Source organism: Scophthalmus maximus, chromosome 8 (assembly GCF_022379125.1).
Source record: "Scophthalmus maximus strain ysfricsl-2021 chromosome 8, ASM2237912v1, whole genome shotgun sequence".
NCBI classification, from domain to species: Eukaryota; Metazoa; Chordata; class Actinopteri; order Pleuronectiformes; family Scophthalmidae; genus Scophthalmus; species Scophthalmus maximus.
Window position 1 is genome coordinate 16432085 of NC_061522.1, and position 16519 is coordinate 16448603.

At 44.1% G+C, this 16519-nt stretch overlaps 1 protein-coding gene and 1 long non-coding RNA gene across 2 annotated transcripts in view; both read right to left on the bottom strand.

The window, feature by feature from the left end:
• Nucleotides 1-778: 778 nt before the first annotated feature.
• On the bottom strand, nucleotides 779-6433 carry dusp5 (dual specificity phosphatase 5). The gene is made up of 4 exons (XM_035638381.2): nucleotides 5933-6433; nucleotides 4897-5036; nucleotides 3992-4211; nucleotides 779-1644 (listed from the first exon to the last, which is right to left on the bottom strand). Exons 1-4 carry the CDS (start codon nucleotides 6294-6296, stop codon nucleotides 1238-1240), a joined length of 1131 nt encoding a protein of 376 aa, XP_035494274.1. The 5' UTR covers nucleotides 6297-6433; the 3' UTR covers nucleotides 779-1237.
• Nucleotides 6434-6508: 75 nt separating this feature from the next.
• LOC124850470 overlaps nucleotides 6509-16519 on the bottom strand; it is a 35363-nt gene continuing 25352 nt past the window's right edge. The window contains exon 7 of the long non-coding RNA XR_007031320.1: nucleotides 6509-6654. This is a non-coding gene — a long non-coding RNA (uncharacterized LOC124850470). The remainder of the gene's footprint in view (nucleotides 6655-16519) is intronic.

Here is a 16519-nt window from a genome sequence, read left to right on the forward strand (position 1 = left end):
GGTTGTATAGATTAGGCAACGTGCGTTTGTGAAAAATATCAATTATTTTCATGTAGTATTCCAAAAATTGCCGCTCGCTACGTTTTTGTACGCGCACAACACGTTTGCTGTTCATCTTCCTCTCTGATTGTACAGTTGGTACAGCCCAGACTTCCGCCGTCTGGGCGCCAAACACAGACGACGGTGGGATGCGGAGTAATGTCTGAGGTCGAGGTGGAAACTACAAGCACTAATCGACAAAAGCTTCTGATGATTGATGATTACCAAACATTAAACATTGAGACAATTTAATCTTATTCTGTTTACGCTTTGGAATTTTCTTTAACTGTGATTTTGATGTTCGAACTATAATGCCTTAATATGCAGGTTTTCATGGTGTATAGTTTGCATCTAGGTGTGCAGTCGATTTAACTAACCTGACCATGAATCTGGGAACATGCAGTCTGATTTTAACTATGCACTTACAAGTGGGTGAAGGCCGACTTAAAGTCACTGCAGGTGTCACTGTTGACTCCTGTTCAGGCCTTTCCTGACAGATGTACAATGTACAAATGTTTTAGAAATAACACTGATTATACCTCTGTCTTTCTGTTTGCAGGAATAGGTGTGCGGGAAATTATGTGGGGAAAAAAGGTGCACTTGCAATCCAATTTGACTTCTTAGCTACGGGTCCAGCGATAATGCTACAATAATTACATGACTACAATTTTATTTCTGTGCTGAAAACATTTATTAAACACATTAATATACACATTATTGAAAAAGATCTGACAGACTGTAATTTTCAAATAAATTAAATTTATTACATGACCTTATTTGTGAATAGGCAAATAAATCACAATATCAACCTAAGGCATGTATATTGCAGTTCATCACTGTGCTGTGTTATTTCATCTCCGCAGTTCAGAAGGAAGGAAAACTGCATCAATGCCTGCTGAAGGCCATTCTTCTCATAGACTTTTTACCACAGAAGACATTTTTGACATGCCACAGCAGGAAATGTACAGGAGTGGATGATGAAATTAATTACTGGGACCATTGAATAGAACAGCCAACGTTAATGTCATCAGGATCAACTGGGCCTGTCCCACAGTGTCAAAAAGTCTTACTGTGAAAAAGGTCCTATGAACAGAACTATTATCTGAACTCCAGTCTATCTGCTGGTTTCAACACCAGGCACACAGAGAGGATTACTTTTTACTTTTTCAATTAAGACTACAAGCAGTCACAGTTCATTTTAAGGCAGTGCAGTTATTGGGCTCAGTTTGAACTGGTGGTGGACTGGGGACTGCAGGTAAGAGGTAGGGAGGGTGATCACGGATGGCTCAAAGTTTTTGGTGTTGAAGGTGGCGGCGAAGTCGTTGGCAAAAAATGACGCAGACTCCGGGACACAGGGCGTGGCTGGTTCAGGTGTGGCAGCATGAGCTGGAGCCATGGAGAGAACTTCTGACTCGAACTGCAACAGCTGACCCATGAAGCTGAAGTTGGGTGAAACGACGTCCCGGCGCTGCTTGATGATGTCAAAGGCTGCATCCAGCTGCAGCTGCTGTGTCCTCATGATGTAGGCCATGCAGATGGTGGGGGAACGTGAGATGCCTGCTTCGCAGTGGACCAGAACTTTCCCCCCTGATTGCTTCACGTGATCTGGAAGGAGAAGGGGAGAAGCCAGCGTTAATAATAGACTGAGGTAGGGCAAATTTGCTTTCTTTCTGTGATTATCAGCAAAATTAGAGCACAAAATCAAATGAATTACAAATTACTGTCAGCCACAGTTTTTCTGTCGGGTATAATTTTTGTTTTGTTAGTCTGTCTCTGTAATTGTTTTTTCAAAATCAAGGGATGATAGAGAGGTTGAAATAAACTAACAGGGAGTTCCGAACAGTGAACATTAACAAATGAAAAATCACATTTTAACTGTACCAATATTCCCCACGCCTTCTCCCACACAATAATTAGTGTGAACACTTTGCTGAACATTCTATGGAGATTATTTCTCACACACAAACACCCACACCCACACAAAAGCACCAGGATATATGGACAAACGGGAAAATCAACCCTTTCAGAAAAACAGCACAGGCAGGAACAGAGACATTTACACATATCCTATACCAGTTTCAGTTTAGCACACAGACACTAGTGAGTCACTGAGCGCAGCTGTACATGAGGCTTTCTTTCTCCTACGCTGCTGTGGGGGCGCTGGGTGCTGCTGCAGAGTTCACTGTGGCACAGAGCTGTGTGTTCTAATTCAGAGCTGCATAGCTCCTACACACTTATCCACTTATCTGGATGTCACTCATGAGACATTTCAAGATTTTAATTCTAAGAACTGCTGCATACGCATACATGCCTCCTTTTCTGTGTCCCGTATGTATTCATCTACTTACAGAAACTCATCTCCACAAGCCTACTGCAGACACCTACACATCTCCCCCTCACTCCATTAAATACAGTAGAAACATTGAGGGCCACTTATGTCTGGTCCTGAGAGCCACTGCAGCGAGAACAAATATTTCTGACAACTCTGATCGTTGATAACCCACACAAATTAATCATGAATTTCCCATCTGAATTTGCAGATGCAACAAGAGGGAAGAGGGGTTTAAAAAAAGAGGACTGGTGGGTGTTTTAATGACCATCCTCGAGTGACCCGCCCTCAATTGCTGGAGATGTCATGACAGCAGCTGTTTTCATCCAAGGGGTCAATAATATTTATCATCTCTGCCCCAACTGTACATTCGTCACAAGGTCAGAAGGGTTGTTGATTGGCGATTGATTTTCATTTGGGTACCGGCGGAAACTCGATGAGGATTTGTACGGAAGCGCATTTCTAATGACTTGGCATGGTTGATGAATTTCGGAGGCCCTCCCTGAAAGTAGGCTAAACCCTCCCCCTGGACAAATTTGCTGCCTTGTGTAATAGACAGACTCACTAGAGGCATCATAAATGTAACAAACAATGCACAATACCAACAATAGCATCCACCCAATGGTCAGCCAAAGTGCTCGTGGGCGAGCTTTGTCCTTGGATATGCCTGACTATAAATAGCTATCAGCACATTGTGTACTTCTTTTGCTGCTGCCGCTGCTGCTATTATCCTGCACCCCTCTGCTCTCCGGCACACACACACACACACTCCCTCATCCTCAGTAACACATTCATTGCCCTCCGACTGCCCTCGGGTAAATCAACGATTCCCACTTGTAAACAACCAACAACTTTGCTTTCATCCCCCACCCAACTATCATAAATGACTGTGTGTGTGTGTGTGTGTGTGTGTGTGTGTGTGTGTGTGTGTGTGTGTGTGTGTGTCAGTCAGCCCCCAACCTCCTCCACCCTGCCACATTACTAAACAAGGACAGCTCACCCAGTTGTCACACTGACTGGCCACACCCGGTGGAGTAAGCCACAGAGATTAGGCCTGGGAGGCAATGACGGCATGGGAGCGTCTTTTAAAAGTTAAGACGGAAGGGAGGGAGGAAGAGGAAGGGGAAGGGGGGGAAGTGAGCAAATCCTGAATGAAAGCAGACTGGCTGGATTGGGGGGAGGTGAATGCAAGCGGTCAAGTTAAACTGATTACAGCTGGGTTTCTTTAAGCCCTCTATTTGTGAATGGCAGCAGGTGAGAGACGGAGATAAAGGAGATTTATTTGAAGACGTATTCTTAAAAATAAACATATCTATGTATAGGTGTCTCTCTCTAATGCACCTCAAGTATTTTTTAGACTCCTTGAGGTGTTGTCGCACTATAAATATACAGACGGCGAAGCTGAGGGTCCAGGAAAGGACTTCGTGGTGGTGTATTTATTTCCCTCCCTAGCTGGTTCGAGTGAGTAAGCTGTTATGAATGTTCAGAGAGCAAAACAGAAAGGCACCATCCTCACACAAACATTTAAATGCAAGCCCCGTGATTGGGAAAATAGTGTAGCTCTTGTCTCAGACAGAAGGAGAGACATAGGCACAACAGTCAGGTCATTCCCCTTCAACTCACCAATAAACTCTATGGCCTCCTGGAAGTGGGAGCTGATGTCGGCCATGTGGTTGTCCTCCACTGGGATCCACTTGTAGTCATAGTGGCCCTTGGCCGGCTGCATGTCCCTGCGTGACACGTTGAGCAAGGCCGTGATGTGAAGGTCGCTGAGATAGTCCTGTCTGGAGGCGTGGTAGGCACTACCGAGGTAGAGGAAAGGCAGGATCTCTACAGGTTTACCCTGGGAGCAAAAGGAGAAGACAAAATACGTGAGACAAGCAGATAAGGACTCGAGTCAACAGCAAACCGCCTCCTCACAAGACATAACATGGGACCCTAAAGCCTTGATGGGTCTGCTTCCACCCATCCTCAGTGCCTCCCTGAGAAAAATAGACCCATGGCCGAAGCCACAATATGCAAGCAGAACATTATGTTTATCCGGAGACAAAACGTACATGGATACACGACGCTGGAGAAACTATGTGAACGACGAAGTGAAATAACCAACAACACGTCGGCCTCAGACACAACCGCGTTCTCTGAGATGTGAAGCAGTGGCAGCCTGTGACGCGCTTTCTATTTGGGCAGAGGAGGTTATTAACGAAAGGTCAAAGATGAAAGAGTGTTTTTCTCTATGGGGCGTCCTGATGTCGGGCCGGGCATCAGTGAGTGGTCTCTCCCCTTTTTTGAGCCAAATATAAGATGGCTGGGAAGCAGCGAAGGTCAGAGAATATCATATGTATGATGAGAAAATGTTTTGATGAGCTGATGCCAAATATAAGTCTCAGTAATGTCAGCGGGGCTGGCATGCATTTTCTTTTTTAATAAGGTTAAAAATAAAAAGGCCGACAGTGGCTGTGTGCCCCTGTGGCTGCGTGAGAGAAGAAAGACTGGACTGCAGAACTGTGAAAGGGGTGTTTCCGTACCTGATCATAATCTGGTTTGAGGACAGAAAGCTTCTCGCAGTGGGTGTTGACTATTTTCTCGGTTTCAGTTCCGCTCTGGTCGATGGTTTTCACCTCAGTGCAAAGTTCAGGGTATTGAGAGTGGAAGTTCTCGTATCCTCCTGAGCAAAAAAATTGGGGGGGAGGGAGAAGAAAAGACCATGAACACATACTCTTAGTGTAAGCTCAGAATTATACCACCTGACACACACACACACACACACACACACACATGTTGTGAAATGGCAGCGTTGATGAAACAGTCTTAGCCCCGGATTATAACCTTTATAACCTGATTATAAGCGCGTAATTATGGCGCGCGAGGCTGAAGGAGCGGTAATCCCTTCAGGCCGACGTCCGGAGGAGGACGCAGAGGTGACAGACGGGGAAACGGGTGTGTCTCAGCACATCATCACGTCGTCCAGGGATCTCAATTAGCTTGAAGAAAAATGTTTCACTTTTCTTTTTCATCAGCGAAAACTATTGCACCACCAATCCCTGCCTGCGTTTCTCCCGCACTGACTCATCCGCTCCGTTGACGCACGCACAACATGTACCTCCCCACGACGTGAGAGAGAAACACGGGCTGCCCTCGACACCGATGAGAAGCATGTGGGGAGAAGGAAGAAGACGTGGCTTCATTCAACAATAAAGTGTGTTACTGGGAGGAGTCCAATTCAAAATATGGGCTACGGTCCCCAGTATAGTCCCTTGGATATATACCTTTAGAAATAAAAAAGTGGACAACCTTTTCTTTACATCCTGTTCGCCTCAACCATAAAACATATTCAACACTGTCAAGACTTGGTTTAGTAGCCTATTTTTAGCCTCTGACATAACCGCATGAGTCGTATAAAGACGAAGTTTGATTTCCAACATTTGAATGAAAATGAACTCGTCTGAGTTTGTCAAAGAAGAGGGGGGAAAAAAGAAGGAAATAGAAACGAAGACAAACACACAAAAAAAGGCCATTTCCCTCTTTCTGGGTGAAACCCGTTGAATGTCCAAAAGCTCTCACCTTTCAGGAAACAGATGTTGGCTCCGCTCGCCAGATGCGACAGGGTGTTTATTACTATTTGTGCTACACTGTCCTTTTTCAGTTTCTGCCAGTGGGACGTCCGGTCGTCCAGAGCCACGATGGCCGAAATGCTGCCCTCCCGGAGCCGGAGCAGGGCTCTCTCGTCCGGGATGACGAACTGCAGCGGCACCGGGCCCCCGCGGGACCTGCGCACCACCACCGAGTTGAGGTTGACGTTGACGGAGCCCCGGACGCTGGAGCTGGTGAAGGAGAAGTACGGTCGGCAGTCCACGACGAGGCAGCTGGCGCTCTCCTTCCGGATGATCCGCCTCAGGCGCCGGCCGTCTATGCTGGACACTTTCATGATGTCGTCGTCGTCGTCGTCGTCGTCGCTGTTGTTGTTGTTGTTCTTCTTATTGCCTCGGAGAGTGACACTGGATGGCACCGGAGCGGCGGAGTCCCGTGCGCGTCTGTGCCTACATTTCCTCCGAGGGGATTCCGGCCGATCGGTTTTATGTGAATGGGACCTCCGGTGCGTGACGTCACGAACCACATATGGACACCGGCGAGGTGTGATCACTGCGAGTGGACCCGCCCACAACTGGGACTGGGCCGTGGCTCCTCCCCCCGGGGCCTGGTGGATAAAAGCCCCACAGCTCCCATTCGTCACTGCGTGTCCTGCCCCGGCCCCCACACCGGCCCTCTCGTTCTCGGGTTGCCTCCTTCCAAAGGACATGAAATCAGAGGTGCTTTTTTTTAAGGTTTGCTCATTGAAATATTCTTACAATGCTGTAAATTCGACTGACTCAAAAAGGACGTGATGTGTCGAGAAGGATGCTCCATTAAGCACCCAGACCGGAATGACAAGAATTTCCAGGAAAAGAAATACAATAATAGACACGATGAATCAATGGCACCCACTTTAAACCAGACAGAAGGTCTCACAGGGCTGTATCGCATGTAACAATTATTTCCCTGACCCATCAATCTGCTGATAAATATTCTTGGCTCATTCATTATGTGTTGTGTGGTCTGCAAAATGTCAGAGGATAGGGAAAAACTGGAGCACAATTTTCCAGACCCCACGATGACATCTTCTAATGTCTTGATTTTTTCTGACCAACAATCCACAAGTAATCGAGTGACACAACATGAGAAAAGATTTGAAAAGAAATAAAATAATCCTAGCAACTAAGAATATGGAAACTGGGGAATGTTCATCATGTTTTGCTTAAGAAATGACGTGAAATGATTTTAGGGTATAATTGCTGATTATTCTTCTGTAAGTCAGCAAAAAATAATGAATGACCTAATCATTTAGGCCCAATCCAAAAATGTGGGTATGGTCACACATTGTAAACATATCAATGTATACCATACACACAAACATGTTACTGACACACAAACAAGCACACTAATGGGAATGTTACAGAAAAACATCTAGTCATATTATAAGAACTGGATTTCCTATAACACGCTGCAGGTCGTCCCAAAAATGACATTTACAGTGAGAGAATAGCGAAGGAAAAGTGAGAAATAATATCACATGGTAACACTAGAAACACGTGCGCTACCACATCCACTCTACTGTAAATCCCCCCAATTCTTCTGTGCTACTCAAGAGGAGCTCAGTGGTTGGATGACAGGGAGCTGACAAGAGCAACTCCTAACTTCCGCTTGTGTCCCATGTATAGCCCAGTGAACCTGCCGTATACCCATCAGCGTGTAAGCCTAATACCCCGTAATGAATAAACAGGTTTAAACGTCACACTCCCTGCACTCACATGACAGCCAATCAATCCTCACACACGACTTAGGACTGTGTTTGGACCTTGTGTGCATGCGTCTGTGTTTGGATTTCAATGTGTAACCACTGACTGTAGTTCTGTGTAATCCAACTGAAGACATTTTGAATTCACACTGACATACTTGCTGTAACGGTGGTACCCAAGAACAAGAGTACTGCCATATCCAACTGTACAGTATACGGCAGTTATTATTCATTTAACAGATTTGTAACCAAATCACATCAAAATGAATTATTCTCATCATAGCGATTCTTATACTTTTGGTTTAAGCAGTAGTTTGACTTTTTTGGAAATGTGTGTGTGTGTGTGTGTGTATGTGTGTGTGTGTGTGTGCGCACACGTGTTTCATTGAAAGCTTAAACAGAAATAAGACAGACAGGAATCAATTAATTACTTAATTAAATCAGTCCACAGGACTTATGTCCACTGCCAGATATACCTGTTCAGTGTATCTTGACCTTTAGCAAGGAGTCACATAATTGTTGATAATTTGACAACTAATCTGAATCTCTGAATAATTACAATACTGTATGCATTGAAAAAATAAATTGTGTTTTCCTGCCCAGACTGGAACAAAAGTTCAAAATTCAAGGGCCAAACCATGTTGCATGCAAATGTATACTCAGTATTGCTAACCAGAGGTACCGAAAGCCCCTTTGGTCAACCGAATCCAACAAGTGCATGTGTTACATCATGATCATGTTGTGTCTGCTGCATGAATGCGTGGGAAGGCTAACTAGGGCAAAGCAGAGACAGAGTAGCACAAAAAATGTGACAAATGGTCAGACAGCAAGGCAGACGCACAGACGGCTCCAGGCACAGACGTGCACCGGATAAAAAACAAAGCAAAAGAACAAAATAAACAACAGCTAGTCAAGACTTCAGATTAAAAAAACTAGGAGTAGAACAAGCACACCGAAATTATGAATTTGTCCTCCCGGTCATCACAGTCTTATGCAGCAGGGGAGAAAAGAACAAAGAAAAAGATGCAGTGGGGATAGATAGGTTGGGTAGGTAGGTAGGGAGATAGATAGATAGATAGGCATGTAGGTAGGAAGGTAGGTAGGTAGGTAGGTAGGTAGGTAGGTAGATAGATAGATAGGCATGTAGGTAGGTAAGCAGGTAGGTAGGTAGGTAGGTAGGTAAGCAGGTAGGTAGGTAGGTAGGTAGGTAGATAGATAAGGGTTGGGGTTGGGTATGGAGAGATGCCTGGATGTGTCTGAGGATTAGAGGGACAGCAGGCAGTGTGCCATATGGTCCAGTCTAATCTGGACCTGTGACATCATGGCTGATGAGCGGGGAGGCCCAACATCCGTTTGAAGCCCTCATTTCATTACGGGGTCTGTTAGTGTCAGCTGGAGATAACAACAGTGGACGCAGACAAGCCTGATAAACAAGATGTGTGTTCCACTGGCTTATGACTCAATCGCTCTCTTTTGATTTCCTCTCTTTTTCCTCTTTGACTTTCTGTCCTCTCCTCGCGGCCTCTTTCCTCTCCCACTCCCCTCCAGCCACAGTGCTGCTCGCACAGAGCCCTGGAGTCAGCTGAAGGCCTATTAGGACTGTTGTGTCAACTGTGGTCGTGTCTGACGCAGTATTTTCACAAAGTGTGCCATCTGTGTACTGATGTCCTCGGGTCAGTAGTTCAAGGGTTCAATTTGAATTTTGTTGTTCGGGGTTATTGATTATGGAGTAGGAGATTGGGGTCACACAAGGTGATGTACGTTAAAGAGGTTTTATACAATAGAAGAAGATATTCTCCTCAAACACCTCCAACTCGCTGTGGGATGGTGAGGAGTAGAGATGAAGCTATTATTTGATGAATTGATTTGTTCATCTGCAGAAATTCATTTGATTATTGATAAATTGTTAAAACAATCCCCCCCCCCCCCCGATCTCACGTGTTATTATTTTCTGGTTTCATACTCGGTATAAATTGAATTTATACCATGTACATGTCAGACATTTTTAAGATTTCTCTATGGGCTCTGGAAAATAATCACTAGTTTACTTTGAATCAATTAAATAATCAGTAGAACAACTGATTATAAAATATTCATTGGTCCATAATAGGTGCTTGTTAATAGCAGAACATAAGCTAAAACTATCCGGAGTCTGTCAACATTAGATATACAGCCTTTGTTGTCCTTGTTCTTGCATATCGCCTCAGTGATCCCATCAAAGCTCGGTTTCTTATCAGTGTACGGCCGACGTACCGGGGGATCTCCACAGTTTCCTTGGAAGAAAGTCTAGAAGGTGAAAGTGAATGTTGTTTTCTGAAGTGATTGACCATATCTTTGGTTTTCTGGAAATGTTCAATCTGAGAAATCACACCACTGACGCACGTGCGATGACTCATTTTCACAAAGCCGACTGACTACTACTGCGTCGTCTGCAAATTTAACATATTAAACTGGCTTCTTCAGTTGTTGTTGTCGAGAATGAACAGCACTGGGATCAGGACAGACACCTGTGGGGAGCCTGTGGAGTTTAGTTTAGATGGAACATCCTTAACTCTGACCCTCTGAAAAAGAAAAACAGAAGAAAACTCATCGTAATAAGTAAGAATATTGCATGCATTTCTGTTCCGTCAAGGTGCTTCAGTAAAGAGGTCGTTGCACCATCGACCCCTCTGTTTGCCCTGTCGTGAAAGACTTTCAAAATACAAAAATGCCCAAAAGTATGTGCGTGATACATTGTTTGAGGATTATTTTTCACATGACGTATATTTCATAAATTAAGAGGATGACTCTCTCTCTCATATTTCTTGTTTTCCTTATTTGTTGACAGAATACTTGTGTGTCTGTTTTCATGCTCGTATACCAAACTACTTGTTGTTTACACCAGACAATAACCGCTGGCCAGTTCACACTGGTACGGCATGTGAGTGCGTCAAGTCACTTCCTGTCCAGAATGTCCCTTTTTTTTCTCCACGTGACTTATAAAAAGCCCTCAAACACAATAGGCCACCTCCTCTAGGACATGTGCCCCCGCTCAGCACTGCAGCTGGACAGGTGCTTCCTGGTTTGCTGACGGAGCCTCCAGATGATGATGCTGTTTCCCAATAAGGCTCACATTACTCATTTCACATCAGCTGACCACCGAGAACAACGGGCTTGGATCCCACCAAACATGACTCAAAGAAGGAGTTTCGGTGCAGAACTATGATCGGTATTCAGCAGAACTTTCATTGGAATAACGGCAACGTCAATTCTGGTAATGCCTCCCACAGAATAGAAAAGAAAACCATCGCAATAAACTCATAATAATCCAAATATGGTGTGATATTTGCTTCAAAACTAGCACTGAGTGCTGATGATGAGGGAAGGTCTGTGCACTCTGAATACACATTCAATGATTATTGGAAGAGGATGGAAGAGAACATTCAGTTCCTTTGCAAAGTCTGTTTTCATTTTTCTGACTTCTTATTGGTTTTTGTGTGAAATACTGACTGATTAGAACAGTTATTTAAATGAAAACCATCTGAGGAGTTTTACAGGGGAAATGTCCCTTTGGTAGAAACTGGAAACAACACAGACATCAGAGGATCACAACTAGATTAGCTTTTTTTGTAATGGGTCACAATCCAAAAAGACTGGGGAACACTGGTTTAATCCATGTATTGTATTTCATAAGCTTATTATATGAAGCTTATCATACACAGTACAGCTGTCAGATACATGTAGTGGAAGGAAATGCAATAATATAAATGAAGGCCCAAGTAAACAGTACCACAAACGGTACTTTACTTAGGTACATGAGTAAATGTACTTCTTTACTTTCCATCACTGCCCGTCCGTCCCTCATTATGAACTCACAAAGACAAGTTGCTGACAAACAGCAACAGACTCAACTCCAGTCATAACTTTTTAAACTGATTTAATTTCAATCAAAATCTTAACCAACATCAAGTCAAAACTATTGCGGGAAAATTGCTTGAAAGTTAGAGTGGTGTGAATATTCCTGGAGGTTGGAGGGTTTCAAGTTTGGAGGGAGTGGAAATAGAACGCACTGTATATGAACCCTCAGTTTGTATAAGAATAAAGTTGTCATTAAAGCTCTTTCTTATCTTTCTCATGCACAGCATTAAGTTAATAGAGTACATCAAATTAAAAACATATATTAAGTCCCAGTGTGTCAAACATTCTGTTGTTACCAAAAAAACATTATTAACCATGATGGGTTTCTCAGTGACACTATTACAGTATATGGAATCAGGTAATGCTGATGGCTTGTTGTCACATGCCGGTTCTTGTTTGTGCGACGTATGATCAACGACCGACGTGAGCACTGTGAGTAACCACACACTCTGAACGCATCATGTCCAATTCACCAGCCGACGTGTGGCTGCCAAATTCAATACGAGGCAAGAATGTTTGGTATTCCTGGGTTCAAGTCATGATATGATGTCCCGGATGACACATGCTGCGCGCGCACACACACACACACACACACACACACACACACACACACACACACAAGGCTTGAGTCACTCCTCTATTTCCACCCACTGCCTACCATCATGTCATGACTCCTCGAGGGATGCTAAACCTCTGAAGCAAGAGAGAGAGACAGAAGATGTGTGTGTGTGTGTGTGTGTGTGTGTGTGTGTGTGTGTGTGTGTGTGTGTGTGTGTGTGTGTGTGTGTGTGTGTGCGTGCGTGTTTTGTATTTCATCCTTTCCCTGCTCCCAGTTGTTATTCGAGAGGAAAGTCACTCCGGGGTCTTCAGGTGAAATTCAGGTGTGTAAAAATAGTTGAGGCCTCGGGCGCTGACCAGTTTGGTAGAGGTGAGTGTGCTGTGGGAATTCACTGTGGCGCTCGAGGCTTTAATGTGCTGCTCGATGGCGTGTTCAATTTAAAGAAAAACCAAACCCACTTGATACTTTTTTTTTCTTTTTCTTAAATCCATATCATCATTTTGTGTCGCGATGTTCCACTAAACAGACACACAGTATTTCCTGTATCTGTAACTCCGAGGAAAGCAGAACTACACTCTATTGCCGTCAATCACAACGCATGATGTTGTTATGACCATTCACTCTCATATTCACACCTACGGTCAATTTAGAGTCTCCAATGAACCTAACCCCATTCTGCATGTCTTTGGACTGTGGGAGGAAGCCGGAGAACCCGGAGAGAACCCACGCAGACACGGGGAGAACATGCAAACTCCACACAGAAAGGCCCTAGTTGAACCGGGATTCAAACCCAGAACCTTCTTGCTGTGAGGCGAAAGCGCTAACCACTACACCACCGTGCAGCCCCCAAATTTCTCACATCTCCTAAAATAACACAAGTGTGTACGTAGATCTGTGAAAAGCTGCCATGACCATATGCACTTCACCCTGCTTCACATTCACACAACCTAGAAGTGGATCATCCAGGTGTTTTGACATCAGAACCCACAGTACAATGAATGTGTCCTTTACCACTGACATGAGTAAGTTATTTACAACATTGCCGGTGACATACATCACCACTTTGAAGAGCATAGTCATTTCCTGTTTTGGACGGAAAAAATGTTTGGTGTTTTTCAATCAAATGTGCTGCAACGCTGAAAGTCTGTTCACCGGCAAACAAAAGTGTCCCGAAATGATGAGGAGTTTTTGTTGTTGGTTGCCACGGATACAACGAAAAGACCAGAAGCAACAATAAGTTGATATGACAAATAATGTGTTCGTACAAAGTCTTGTTGAATCAATTCAAGTTTTTCCTCCATGCCATCGATAGCGAGTTTTATTCTGACGTGAGAAACGGTCACTAGAGAACTACATGTGCATTGACCCACAGGTGAAAAAAGTCCCCAACAAATGATTAGCCAAATATTTATTTTTTAATGAAACCGTATGTTTGAAACACCTTTTATAAGATTTACAATAATAACATGGAAAAAAGGAGGACGTCACCCAGTATAGTGACAGAGGGAATAGCACATTGTTGGTTTTGTTGATGATAAGAAAGATATTGAACAACACAAGTCATATTCCTTCAACCAGAAGATATCATTGGTACCCACCAACCCTATTTAAGCCCCCTAGATACTGGACTGTATATTATTGCTCATTATGTCATATGGGAGAGTAGAAAGTAGTGGAAAAATTCTGGACTCTCAACAATACAGTCTATTTTCAGAAAAAGAAGATATTTGCCACACACTGTATTTCAAATCTCTCTGTTCTTGAACACCGCAGACATCATCTTTTTCTTCTTTTATTTTGCTAAACTGGCTTACTCCCTGTTTCAGCAGAAAAATCGAGACAGAAATACACCAGTGATTTATTGTCACAGCCTCCGTAATTAATCAAGTTGAGAGTATGAACACAGGCCAAGAGCGAATGGAAACACTCAACCCTCCTGTCTGCCTGCTTTGCATTATTTTAACACATCCTTTAGCATTATATGTACAAACAGTACTGCATACTGTCTGCGACTATATTTGTATCTGTCCTCACTTGCACGTGCAAAGTGCACCATAGAAGTGGAGGCAGAAGGAGGCCAGGAGATAAATAAGTAGCAGCACTGAAAAATGTAGCCAGTGTTTGCCGCTCTGAAGGTGTTAATGTTACTTTGAGGAGGCAATAAATATCACTCAAAGCCTTTGGCGGTGAGTCAGTCGATGGATTATCAACATGCACTATGTGCATCAAGCTTGTGTGAATGGAAAAAAATAATAATCCCGTATTCAGGACGTGAAAGCTTTTAATATGATGGACTTTGTGGAGAACTCATTCCGGCCACAGTTGCACTGTGAACTTGTTCACCCCGGCACATAAGATACGCAGATGTGAGTACGGGAAATAAAGAAAAAAAGAAAAACCCCACGGGATTTTCATTTAGCCACGAGGCTGCAGAACTGGTTTTGGGAAGCCTCGTAAAAGTTTTCAGAAAGAGTGGCGGTTGGTGTTTGGGGTGCATTGTTTCCTTCTCCTCTGCCTTTGAAGACCATTGTCAGCTAACAAACGCCTGAGGGAAATCATACTGATCTACAGGCACAACAGCCTGCAGCGTCTACTGAGGATTTCCCAATGTCCTGGCAAGCCGGCCTTTGTTGTACAAGGAAGTGCAAATCTCTCGCAGCACAAAAACATTCCTGCAGACAATATGTTGGACATGTTTGCATCTGCAGCTGTGTGCATTTTTAAAGGTGAAAGTGTGAAAGCATAGTGTGACCTACAGAAGCCTTAGGGACCAGTGAAACGACCTCATGCATTCTGTTCATGCAATCTCAGTTTAAAGTGCAAACCATGCTGTATTGTTCAATGAAACCGATTCGTTTGAATGAATAAATGGCACATCAGTACCGCAAGTTCTGAACAGGAGGCAAGAATTAAAAATAACATAAATAATAATAATAATAGTAATATATTGGATTTATAAAGCGCTTTTCAAGTACCCAAAGCGCTCAAATGACCCCAGTGGGTATGGTGAGGCATTGGGAAGTAAAGAAGACACAATTCAAAGAAGAATGCAAATATTATGAAACAACAATAAAACACGTAGAATACATATAACAGCAAATGGGAAAATATGCATCCTAAATATAAGTGTGTGGGGTCCAGATAGTTTGTGTCTTCAAACCAGCAGACTAAAAAAACACTGTGGGGTCGGCAGTCAAACTGCGGCTCATTATGGGACCAAATAGTATGTGACCTAAGTGCGAAGCCATTTCAGAAATCCTCCCCCGCGCAGACGCACCGAGATAAGCGATTTTCACAAAAACGTATAATAAAGACCGGAACTCCTGCTCCCACCCCTCCCTCTGTCTGTCTGTCTGTACCAACCCCCGCTCCCGCCCCCCTTCCCCGCTCTGTGTTCCACTTCCATCCTCTTCTCTCCTCCCCTGTCGTCCAGCCTGTCTCCCCCACCGCTCTCCATCCTCCCCTCTCATCACCTGTGTGGGAGGCACAAAGCCAAATCCACTCAGCTGGAATTAAACTCACTGGGACCTTACAGATTGCACTGCTATGCTTTAATCTCACACACAGACACAGACACACGGACACGCACAGACACACACGGACACGCGCACACACACACACACACACACACACACACACACACACACACACACACACACACACACACACACACACACACACACACACACACACACACACACACACACACACACACACACACACACACACACACACACACTGCTGCTCTCCCACTCAGGGGATGGAAAGACCGAGGCTGGGATGGAAAGATGTGATAGATAGGAGCACTGGGAGTGGGTGGCGACTGGGGAGCACCCACGTCATAGGAAGTAGGTACAAGCATTACTGTCACAAACACATACTGTACGTATATATCTATACACACACACACACACACACACACAGTATACACACAAAGCCTGTTATCATCGGGAGCAGGTGCAAGTGTGTCGGAGAAGTGGAGGAAAACATTTGTGGTGAGGATTGAACTGATTCTGCAGACATAATAGCTGATAACACACACACACACACACACACACACACACACACACACACACATCATCATCATTGCCCCGATGGTGGCAGCTGAAGCTCTGCACCTCGAAATTACACCATTTTCACAATTTAGTTTTTGGAGTATTTGGTTGTGCTCATGTAAATGGCAGCTAGCACCTGTTCGTAGTAAAGTAAGGCCGATTGCTGGAGTCGTGAAACTTTTCCCACAGTCGGTGACTTTAAGTTTCGCCTCCATTTCTGATTCTCTTTGACATCTGGAGAATTTCAGCGTTGATAAACTGAATTCTTTCACTCAAGTCGAAGCATTTTCAACTCACTTGGATGC